This window comes from Mirounga leonina, unplaced genomic scaffold (assembly GCF_011800145.1).
Source record: "Mirounga leonina isolate KUSES-001 unplaced genomic scaffold, KU_Mleo_1.0 Mir_173, whole genome shotgun sequence".
NCBI classification, from domain to species: Eukaryota; Metazoa; Chordata; class Mammalia; order Carnivora; family Phocidae; genus Mirounga; species Mirounga leonina.
In genome coordinates this window covers 42,353,323-42,365,766 of record NW_023270447.1, presented here as the reverse complement: position 1 = coordinate 42,365,766, position 12,444 = coordinate 42,353,323, and the positions used below count along the sequence as shown (strand labels likewise).

At 39.3% G+C, this 12,444-nt stretch overlaps 1 protein-coding gene across 2 annotated transcripts in view; it reads left to right on the top strand.

The window, feature by feature from the left end:
* UBE2U (ubiquitin conjugating enzyme E2 U) overlaps window positions 1–12,444 on the top strand; it is a 66,848-nt gene that overhangs the window by 6,512 nt on the left and 47,892 nt on the right. For both annotated transcript variants that reach the window (XM_035018365.1, XM_035018366.1), the window contains exons 4-5: window positions 2,371–2,468; window positions 7,832–7,952. In XM_035018365.1, coding sequence (XP_034874256.1) covers window positions 2,371–2,468; window positions 7,832–7,952 — 219 coding nt within the window. The remainder of the gene's footprint in view (window positions 1–2,370; window positions 2,469–7,831; window positions 7,953–12,444) is intronic.

The window sequence follows — 12,444 nt, the reverse complement described above, 5'->3', positions numbered from 1 at the left end:
CCAGCCAGTCTTCCCTTAGAATGGGTTCCCTATGGCTTTCTCCAGGCAGGAAACAGGCAAGCCTTCAGTTTGGGTGTTAAGTTCAAATCAGGGGGACTTTGTGGAGCTCGAGTAAAGCCATTGATCACATGCATTCTCCATTTCAGTCTTACCTACAATAAAATTGATTTTTTTACTTCCATCTTTCAACACTTAGGTCTATTTCATTATATATGAGCTTGGGAGGAGGGGAGTATGATTTATTAGCCTCCAAACTCCGAAGGATGGCTCTATAGGGTTCTGTCTTCAGATACATAAAGCCAGGTTGCCTTTTGGGATGTTATTTACACTTCCATCAATAACTGTGTATAAAGTCGTCATTTTAGCACTCTCCATATCTGGGCATTGAAACTTCAGAGGCATTTTTTGCCAATTTAATAAGAATGTCACTGTTATTTTAATAAGCACTTCTTTGAATACTTGTGAGTTAAACATTTTTTCATGTCTGTTGATTGTATTTCTTATTTTGTGAACCATCAGACTTAACAGTGTTATTACATTGTCTTAGATATTGCGAATATTTCCCTTTGTCACTAATTTTTAAAATTTTGCTTATGCTGGTTTTTTTTATACCTGGGATTTAAAAAATTTTCTGTAGTCAAATCTATTAGTCTCATCCTTTGAGATTTTTGCAGTTACTTTTAAACTTAGATGATCCCTTCCCCAAATACAGTCAAATCATTATTTTAATATTCTTTTAGTTATTCTGTAGTCTTATTTTTCATATTTAACTCCATTCTTTTTTTTTTAATACTGATTTAATTAATTTGTTAGGGCATAGGTCAAGCTTCTTGATATCTTTCCAGTCTGTGTATGAAAACAAAGCTGGCAGGGAGGTTTTGCCATCCTGAACGTGCGGTTATCATTTTTGAATGTAAGACTTTTACTCTGTGACCATTTCCAGCCAATGGGAAGGGGAAAAGAAAACGAGGGCAAAACAGCTCCCATCAGGAAGTATATCTAGAAGTTTCACACTTTCCTTCTGCTGTTATCCCACAATTACAACTTAGTTACATGTCCACATCTTGCTGGAGGAAAGGCTGGGGAAAATGTGGGCAAGCAGGTATTTATCTAAAACCACACAGAGGGATGGAGATGGGGGGCAGGCATAGTGCTCCTTATTCCAGAAGAGATGGAAGAAAGGAAGTGCAAATACCAAAGGACAATCAGTAATTTGCACAGTGCTTATTAATGCCATTTGTTGATAATCTTCTTTTGCTGCTGAATCATAATTGCACTTTTAACATACAACAGTTTTAATACATACTAGGTTTTGTTTCTTTTAAAGATTTTATTTATTTATTTGACAGAGAGACACAGCAGGAGAGGGAACACAAGCAGGGGGAGTGGGAGACGGAGAAGCAGGCCTCCCACTGAGCAGGGAGCCCAATGCGGGGCTCGATCCCAGGATCCTGGGATCATGACCTGAGCCGAAGGCAGACGCCCAACGCCTGAGCCACCCAGGCGCCCCTAGGTTTTGTTTCTAAAGGCTCTTATCACATTGTTTAATCTCATGTCCCACTCTGCAGTTCTCATTATTGTAGTTTTACAGTACAATGTCAAATCCAACACCCCTCTTTTCACTTTTTCAAAAGTTTCTTTTCAGTTCTTAACTTTTTATTGCAAGATTTTTCTGTTAGAGTAGAAATGTTTCTCTGAGTCATTTACAAAAGCTTTTTTTTTATATATTAATAAGACTATTGTTAATAATGTCTATCATTGAGGGGGGATTTGCCACATGTCAGGTACTCTATGAAGTACTTTATTTTTTAATTCTTTTCAGTGAAGGAAAGTACTCTCATGATATCCCCATTTCGCATATTAGGAAAGTGAGACCTAGAGAGATGAAGTTAAATTGCTCAACATAGCAGAGCTGACAGGCGGGGGAGTCAACGTTCAGATCTCCGAGTGTCTGACACTAAAGCCTGTGCTTTTTTTTTTTTTTTTTTTTAAAGATTTATTTATTTATTTGAGAGAGCGAGAATGAGAGAGAGAGAGAGAGAGAGTACATGAGAGGGGGGAGGGTTAGAGGCAGAAGCAGGCTCCCCGCCGAGCAGGGAGCCCGATGCGGGACTCGATCCAGGGACTCGATCCAGGGACTCGATCCAGGGACTCCAGGATCATGACCTGAGCCAAAGGCAGTTGCTTAACCAACTGAGCCACCCAGGCGCCCCTAAAGCCTGTGCTTTTAATAGCTGTACTATATCAGCTGTCGGTCACATTCATTGAAAATACTTTTCTGCTTTGTCTTTTGCTTTCTGATTTTGCCCATGATATTTTAAATAATAACTGTATTCTATGTGTGAATATTCGTGTATTATTTTAATACAGTAGACCAAAATACTGGTCGCGCTTGTATAGATATTTTGGATGACCCCGATAAGTGGAATACAAGCTATACCTTGAGCAGCATCTTACTTACCCTCCAGGTAAGAACAGATTAATGTAATGCTCTCTTTAATACTTTCAACTATCCCAGTTATTCAAAATATATGGAATAAGATGTACAAGGAATATTTAAATGTTTGAAGGATTTGAGTAAACTTATTTAAGTCAATAGCATTTTTACACCAAGGCTATAAAGTGGAACTTATAAATATTATTTTAAAGTGAAATTGATAGTTACTGCCCTTTACAATGAAAGAATATATGTTTTATTTAGAAAAGAACTGGATGGTTTCAATTCTAGAAATATAGTCTCAAGTTTTCTTCTGGCTTCTAACTTTACTTCGTAATATTGGATATGATCTTTCCTCATTCATGAATCTTGTCTTCCTTAGAAAGGTGAACCAAATGACTACAACTTAAAATGTTCAGCTTTATCCTTTGTTTCTGACAGTGCTTAGCTACTTGCTCTTTTATAAACTTTCATATCAAATTCAGTGAACAACTAAAGCAGGGATTTTTTTCCTCCCCTCAGATTGTTGCCTGTTTCTGGAATGCCCCTAGGTCCCCTGGATTCATGGTCCTTAGGAGCATGCCTCAGTGTTCTGTTATTTCTGACCCTCAAAAAACCTCTTTTCTCATCTGGTGCTAAAATAAATTATTTCAATGGCACTTTCCCATGGACCTACTCATCATTAATAGTATCTGAAGATAAACTATTAAATTTTGATTATTTGGAATACTTACAGAAATGTAGTATTCTGGCTGAATTGAATTCTCTCAATCACATAGAATTATAATACAAATCCCATTTCTTATTTTTGAAAAAAAATTTTCTGTCTAGTCATCTTAGTATACTGAGAAAAGCAATCTTTCTTAGAGATTAAATGTCCAAACTTACCCATTCATTCATTCTACAAATATGTATTGAGCACCTACCTGTGCTAAGCCGTGTTTGGGGAGAGACATTTGAACAAAAACTGTAAAGAACTAAGTGAGCATGATCTGCAAATATCTGGGGTTGATCTTTTTGATTCCTTCAAACTGAGTCATAGTCCTATCTCTTCTACCTGAATTAGGATCTGCCTTAAGAAGAGTAAAACTGAGGGGCGCCTGGGTGGCTCAGTCAGTAAGCATCTGACTCTTGATTTTGGCTTAGATCATGATCTCAGTGTGGTGAGATGGAGCTCCACATCAGGCTCTGTGCTCAGCAGGGAGTTTGCTTGAGATTCTCTCTCCCTTCTCCCTCTGTCCCCCTACCCCTGCACAAGCATGTGCTCTCTCTCTCTCTCAAATAATTAAATCTTTAAATTAAAAAGAATAATAAAACTGAATGTTTTGAGGCTCAGTGGGGAGTCTGCTTGGAATTTTCTCTCTCCTTCTCCCGCTGCCCCTCCCCCCCCATTAATACAACTTATCCAGAGCATGCTCGCTCTCTCTCTCAAATTAAAAAAAAGAGAGATAGTAGAAAGAAAAGGAAAATCAATGATAGTCATAAAGAAAAACCTTAACCCTACTGTGATTAGCATTTCCCTCTAATGTTTTCTCCCATGTTTTTGTTTAAAATCTTTCAGTAGCACTATTCACTGCAGGGTTAGCCTCAGTTCTCTTGCCTGACAAACTATCTACTTGTCCTCACAGCTGGGCTTCAGACTCTCTAACAGCACCATGCAGCCCCACTCCTATTATATTTTCATGCTTTTCTTCACTCACAGTGCTTGGTTCAATTCACGTTAAAAAACATTTATAGAGTTCTCAATTCTAAAGTTACAAACCAAGCAAGTCTTGAACCTTAAAAAGTGCTTAGTCTAATTTCTGACTGGCAACCCATTTTCTCCTTCTCTCTTGCTACTCTCTTGCTCAGTCTGTCTGGGAAGAAGCTTCATACACTGGAAGAGTCAGGGCCAATGAGTCCTCCACTGGGATACCTTTCCTGACTTTCTTTCAGAGGTAGAATTGACGGCTTTGGTACTTGAGGGGTTTCTTTTGTCTCCCACCCACTGAGTGGTACTCTAGGCAGATTTCTATCAGAGGACTGTAATACTGTAATGCACATACTGTTTTCTTCTATGTCTTCCCCTATTGGACTACAGGCTCCTCGAGGTCAGGGAACAGGTCCAATTCATCTCTGATTCCCCAGTACCCACCTAGGACAATGTTGACAGTGGATGCTAAGTAACACAAATGAAAGAATGAACCTGAATTTTTTACATCGTTCCAAATATGGTTTATATGGACAAATTATTTGACCTATTTATTTTTCACTTACCACTTTATCTCAAGTAATTTTCATATTGCTGCAGTTAATATTTTAATGGCTATTCAATACTTCTTTCAAGGTCAGTGCTGCCCAGTAGAACTTTCTGCACTGATGGAAATGTCCAGTATCTGCGCTGTCCAATACAGTAGGCACTAGCCATGTGGCTACTGTGCACTTGAAATGTGGCTAGTGTAACTGAGGAGAACTGGGTTTTTAATGTATTTTAATTTCAATTTAAATAGCCACGTATGGCTGGTGCCTACTGTAATGGACAGTACACAGACCGTAATTTCTGAGTATTTCCCTTTGAACAATAGATGAGACATATGTATAGTTATCACATTGTTACTCAAGGGAGTGGCATTTGAAATGGTGTTTAAAATATTTTAAAGTCTAAATATACTAATCATCTCCTCCTAAAATTTTTATAATCTTATAAAAGATTATAAGAACACTTGTACTTCAATATATAATGCGAAGGTAAAAAGCAACACCCATCCATAGAAGGAATTCCAAATTCATGGGCTTTAACTAATTGGAAATTATAAATTCTACCTACTGTTGTAGTTTTTTACTGATGCTCCAGTTTTTTGTACTTATCCCCTGGAAAGATGCTTATGTTGTTCCACACTATCACATGGCTAATTTAAAAGTTGGACCTTGGGACGCCTGGGGGGGCTCAGTCAGTTAAGCGTCTACCTTCAGCTCAGGTCATGATCCCAGAGTCCTGGGATCAAGTCCCACATCCGGCTCTTTGCTCAGTGTGGAGACTGCTTCTCCCTCTGCCCCTCCCCCTTCTCCTGCATGCACGTGAATGCACACTCTCTCTCTGACAAATAAAGTCTATAAAAAAATAAAAGTTGGACCTTTTCTTTTTACTATTTTAGCAAGGTGTCTGATTCATACATTTCAATATATTCCAGTTCTTAAAAATCATTAAGTATACTTAGTAGCTTGTGTACACATAATATGAAAAGGTCTTAGGCATAGTGTCAATGCAAAGAGCATTGAATAAACTTTACCAGATGTGCCTCTCTGAGTAGGATTATCACTCCAGCCAAAGACCAAAAGCTTACTCTTGAAGATAAGTTTCATCTGCTTCCTACCCACTTTGAAAGGTATAGTGCAATCCACACTGAATCCTTATTTCAGCAACTTAGAATATCCTTGGAGATATGTTCAAATGTCTTTTCCAAACAGAAAAACTCAAATAACAGCAGTAAATTCTTATTGCCTTTGAAATATCAGATGTCAGATTATTGCTTTCATTAGTGATGACTGCCATCGTTTCCAAGACACTTAAGTCATTTAGCCACTTTGAACTACATCTACACTTAGTATTCTGGTAGTTATTATTTTGGCTATATTTTATTATCTAATTTGCGTGTTATACTATTCAAAATACTGAAATTATTGAATAAATATTTGCAATTTGGGAAAATAATTTTGAGGTACTAGATAAACAAGATCATGGTCTAGCAGAACTATTAAGTTTTCATTACTACTGGTCCCCTATTTTGTCCATATGCACATATACTATAGCAGGCAGAATTTTATTTTATTTTTAATATTTTATTTATTTGAGAGAGAGAGAGTGCGCGCGTGCATGCATGCACACATGAGGAGGGGGAGGGGCAGAAGCAGATTTCCCTGCTGAGCAGGGAGACTGATGCAGGGCTCCATCCCAGGACCCCAGGGTCATGACCCGAGCCAAAGGCAGATGCTTAATGGACTGAGCCACCCAGGTGGCAGGCAGAATTTTAAAGATATCCCGCTAGGGCTCCCATCCTCTGGTTATTTAATCTAATCTACATACTGCTGTAAAAGGGCTTTGCAGATGGAATTACAGTTACTAATCAGCTTACCTTAAAATGGGAAAGTTATCCTGAATTATACAGGTGTACAAAGTAATTATTATAACCCCTTAACAATAGAAGAGGAAGGCACAAGGGTTGCTCAGAGAAATAGAGTGGAAGGAGAATGGATGTGGCAGGAAGGAACATTAGAGAGATTCCAAGCATAAGAAGGATTTTTCATACCTTAATTGCTCTGAGATGTAGGGGTCCAGATGTAATTTGCAAGAGATCTCTTGGAGCTAAGGATGGCCCCCAGCTAACAGCCAGCAAAGAAACAGGGACCTCAGTCCTACAAATGCAAGGGACTGAATTCAACTAACAACGTGAATGAGGTTGGAAACATTCTTTCAGAACCTCTGATAAGAGCCCAACCAGCCAACACTGATTTTAGTCTTACTAAATCTGGAAAAGAGAAACCAGAATGACCACCTAAGACTAGCCACCTACAGAAATGTGAGATAATAAATTTGTATTTTTTTAAAGATTTTTTAATTTTATTATGTTAATCACCATACATTACATCATTAGTTTTTGATGTAGTGTTCCATGATTCATTGTTTGCGTATAACACCCAGTGCTCCATTAAAGATTTTATTTATTTGACAGAGAGAGACACAGCAAAGGAGGGAACACAAGCAGGGGGAGTGGGAGAAGGAGAAGCAGGCTTCCTGCTGAGCAGGTAGCCCAATGTGGGGCTCGATCCCAGGACCCTGGGATCATGACCTGAGCTGAAGGCAGATGCTTAACGACTAAGCCACCCAGGTGCCCCAAATCTGTATTGGTTTAAGCTGCTAAATTTGTGCTAATTTGTCACAGCAGCAATAGAAAACTATAGACACCAAATTCATTCAATGATCTGGAGGGATGTTGAAGTATACACAGTATACACAGCCTTATTACATACGTTTGTTTATCCATGATCTAAATATGATCTTACGTTAAAAATTAAACTTATTTTTTAATGGAAATGTTTCAGTGTTTCCTAATGTTTAGTTTCCTTTATATGTAAATTGAATTTAAATTCATGTGATAGAAAGGAATAGGCTAGAGGAAGGAACTTGTAACTTGTTTTGATCCTAATGTTTGGCTCATGAATGTACAGGATAACATCAAGATAGACCAAGAGTTTCTTGAGACGGACTATGTCTCATTTGTCTTTGTATCTGTCTCCAGATGGATACATAGTAGCCATGTAATAAATGCTTGTTACTGTTGTATGTGTTGGCTTGTCTTTTTGCTCTAGCAAAAAATTTACTTTAAAAACTTTAATTTTTATATTTTTTTCCTATAGGTTATGCTTTCTAATCCAGTGCTAGAAAATCCAGTGAATTTGGAAGCAGCCCAAATGCTGATTAAAGATGAATCTCTGTACAAACAAGAAGTTCTAAGACTTCTCAACCAACCAACACAATGTAAGAAGTGCCTATTTATTGTTTTTGCCAATTATTAATTATGCATTTATAGCAAATAAATGATCCAGCAAATAAGTGTTATATAAGCGAATATTTTCTGTATCCATTCTCAGGAATGAAATCATACTAAGATTTCTCCTATTGTACCTCTTTGTCAAGCCAGTCAGTTATCAAAAAGTCAATCAAAAAGTGGTTCTTCTTTAAAGATTATCAGTGATCATAAGCTTAGTATTTTTAAATGTTATGGTCATATGGATGGTGGTACTGACTGAAACTTATTTACCCATCATAAAGATATGACATCTAATTTTAACTCTTTGATCCAAAATGGATATTTCCCAGATTTGACCTGCAGTACCCCAGATCTTACTGAACTGGGACTCCTTTCCTCTTGATTAGCAAAATGTTCAGCTTTTTGTTCTGAAGAGTTCGCCCTCAAGATATTCCTTCTAAGAGTCCATGTGGAAATGACATCTGAGGCTCTTCAATCTTTCTGCTCTATTGACCAGTGGGTTTTTGTTTTTTTTTTCTTTTGATACCCTTGTTTTGCTCTCTTTTATCCTGCCAGGGACCTCTTCATGACTTAGCCCAGTCTCTCTACTGCTCCTGTGTTCTCTCTGCAATTAGCAGAATAAGGCTATTGGTTCCTTATGCCCAGAGGGGTTCATCACAAGTGGGGGTTGGGGCCCTAGTGCGCATAGTTCTTTCCTCTCTATCCTGCCCCTTCTTTTTCCAGCCATGCACAGCAGCCAGACATAGTAACTGCTGTCATTTCCTCCCTAACAGCAAGCCTTGCTGTTCAGACTCGTTCTACCAAACTGATCTCTCATGTGCTTTTTCTTTCAGATGTCCCCTGTTTCTTTTTCCAGTCCCCTTCCAGGGCCTGCCAGTCCATTAGCTAGGTGTATACAATTGTGACCAAGTTCAAGTGCTCCTCTGGGCTTTGGGTCTGGTGCAAATCAAGCAGTGTTGATTAGGCATCCTTTTCGGTATCTTCAAACATGCCATGATTGTGGTGGAGTCCCTCAAACATTCCCTGACAGTTTTAAAGCTGGTTTGTGCACAGAGGAGTCCTATTGCTTCATTCTGACCACACTTCTGATCTCCCAGAATATTGTAGCATCCACTACTGTGTCCTCTGTGCTCAGTTACTATTTGTAGAATGAATGAATGAACAATTTATATCACTTAAACCTTCACTGAGCCCTGCAGTACTAACATTATAAAGAAATATTCTATAACAAAGCTATATCCATAGTCTGGTAAATGGAAATTTGAAAACTGGTTTTAAAGTATTGCCTACAGTAAATGATTCTGTGCAATAGATTTTGGGTTTAGCCTGCCAAAAGGAAGGATGAGAAAGAAACTGAAGAGAAGTCAGCCCTTCTTTTTGTCCCCCTGCCTAGTAGATGCCATCCTTCACTCCTTTCAGTTCTCCAGCTGTACTATCAAGTCAGACAGAAAAGCTGCCCCAGTTGCCAAATCACCTAGCAGATGAGCAACAGCAAATAGACTTTGGCAGGTTTTCACTATGTTCTTTAGTTACGATGGGGAAATACGTGGAAATCCAAGACAGTACATAGTTATCAGCCTGCTTTCTATCTCAGCCAGACTAGGAGTGGTAGTCTCGGGTGCCATGAAGAGAGTGACTTCCCGCAGCTTCCAAGGGCAAGAGTGTCCATAATACAACAGACACAGCTGCTAAGGGGGTGGGGGAGAAGTTGCAGAAAACTTGTGCACTCGCAATTAGGTGGTAGTCTACAACTATGTGGATTTCTGTGAAAAACTGCATCCAGTGAGAATTAATAACTTGTAACAACTTGAAAAAAGATCTCACTAGAATGCTGCAAGAATCATCTTCCATATAATTTAAAATGTTAATAAAGAGATCTAGAAAAAGCATAAAGGAATTACCACATTTTTAGGTAACACAAAACTGGAACAGATAGTTAATTGTATAAATGAGAAACTCAAGAGGCAGAGAACTATATCATCTCTGTAAGCATTGATTGTAGGCCAGAATTATATCCCCAGTAGCCAGTGTAGTATCTGGTTGTAGGTATTGAATAAAAATTTGTAGAATGAACAAATAAAAAAATACATGTGAGCTTAGATCCTGATTTTACTTCATAGTTTACACAATGCTTTCACATACATTTATTCATCTGATCCTCAGCCTCTCCCTCAGTAGGAAGCCGAGGATCAGTGATAAGTGGTTGGCTCAAAGCCACAGAGAGCAAGCTGCAGAGCCAGAGCATCAACCTAGGCATTTCCCTCCCCTGTGCCTCCAAATTTAATGGGATGAGCATAAAGTCATTCATTTGGGATCAAAGGATTAAAATTTCCAAGTAAAGAATGGAAGAGGCCTGACTTGATAGCAGAATTCTATGAAAAAGTTCTTGCGGAGCTATTTGATCACAAAGTTAATGTGAGCCACTAATGGAAAGTGCCCTTGCACTAAGCATGTGTTGTATGATAATTCTGCCCCACTCTGATGTGGTGGGCCCTCATCTGGAATACCAGCATGCTCCGTTTGGAGCATGACATTTCCTGAGCTGAAGAAACTGTGTATGTTTAGCTAGTGGAAGAAATGACAACAGGCAGTTGTAAAAGCTGTTTTCAAATATTTGAAGGACTTTCATAGAGAAAAGGGCCATTTCTTCTCTGTTGTTTCAAAAAACTGAAGTAGTTACAATCAGCTGTACCGTCTCTAGGCCTACTAGGTTGTAGCCACTATAGTCCAGAATCTGCAGGCTTGGCCCTGCCTTGTGCGGGAACATACCTTGACTATATGGGGGTCTTTTCCCTCATCATCAGTGGTCTGGAATTAATTTTGTTATCCTAAGCCTGAGTCTGCTATTTGGTATGCAGACATGCAAATGCCTCTCATTCCCCAAACTTTCCATAACATGTCGTTTGCCTAGCCTGAGCCGCTAGGTCTCGGCCTTGCTGTTTTGACAAGAATACGCCAAGCTCTGAGCTCAAACCCAGCTGGTGGAGGTCCTGATGACCTTCCCAAATCCTGCCATTCTCTTTTGGGCCTGGACCCTGTCTCCCTTACTGATAGTGAGGGTGCTCACATATACCAGACTGCCTGGGATAGTCCTGGTATAATGACTTCTAGCACCCCCTTTGACTCTGTGCTCCAGTTTGCACACCAAATTATAAAGTCAGTTGGGTGCCTGACTGATCTGTCCTACAAGCAAATGCCACAGTGGTTACACCATCCCTGGTGTAACGCCCGCCCATCCAGGTCCCAGCTGGCCAAAGAGGGGGAAGAATTTTCTAAAAACTCAAGTTGCTTAAGAATGGAGAAGGCTATTGTTTGGGTGCCTGGATGGCTCAGTCGGTTAAGCGTCTCCCTTCGACTCGGGTCATGATGCCAGGGTCTTGGGATCGAGCCCTGAATCAGTCTCCCTGCTCTGCCGGGAGCCTGCTTCTCCCTTTCCCTCTGCCTACCACTCCCCCTGCTTGTATTTGCTCTCTCTGTAAAAAAAAAAGAATAAATCTAAAATAAAAAAATAAAAAGAATGGAGAAGGCTACCTTGGCTGGTAGTATCACTAATAGCCTGCTTTGAGAACTGTGGTCAGTTAGTCGGGTTTAAGAGCTCTTTTTCACAGATGTTGTGAGTGAGCTTCTTGCTCAGTGTCAGGGTTGGGCTAGGGGATTTTTCAAGTACCTTCCAACTTAAGCTTCAACTTGTTTACGAACACTTGGAAGAAGGAGGAGAAAAGATCTGGAAGGAGATAATGTGTAACAACTGTCTTGCATCCCAGCTTCTGGCTATTGCTTATTTATTTTCTAATGTGTCACAAGGGATTTTATATAAGCCTGTATGTCCTTTTTTTCCCCAGTCTGAGTGAATTTTTATTTCTATGTGGTTATATCATCAAATAATATTTATTCTGTTTATCATGTTTTTTTTCAAGTGTAAGGTTTGTACAATCTCTTTTTTTTAATTTTATTTTATTATGTTAGTCACCATGCAAATACATCATTAGTTTTTGATGTAGTGATCCATGATTCATTGTTTTCATATAACACCTAGTGCTCCATGCAGTACGTGACCTCCTTAATACCCATCACCAGGCTAACCCATCTCCCCACCCCCCTCCCCTCTAAAACCCTCAGTTTGTTTCTCAGAGTCCATAGTCTCTCATGGTTCATCTCTCCCTCCGATTCCCCCCTCCCTTCGTTTTTCCCTTCCTTTTCCTAATGTCCTCCATGCTATTCCTTATGTTCCACGAATAAGTGAAACCATATAATAATTGACTTTCTCTGCTTGACTTATTTCACTTAGCATAATCTCCTCCAGTCCCATCCATGCTGATGTAAAAGTTGGGTATTCATCCTTTCTGATGGCTGAGTAATATTCCCTTGTATATATGGACCACATCTTCTTTATCCACTCATCTGTTGAAGGGCATCTCAGCTCTTTCCACAGTTTGGCTATTGTGGACATTGCCGCTATGAACGTTGGGGTGCATATGG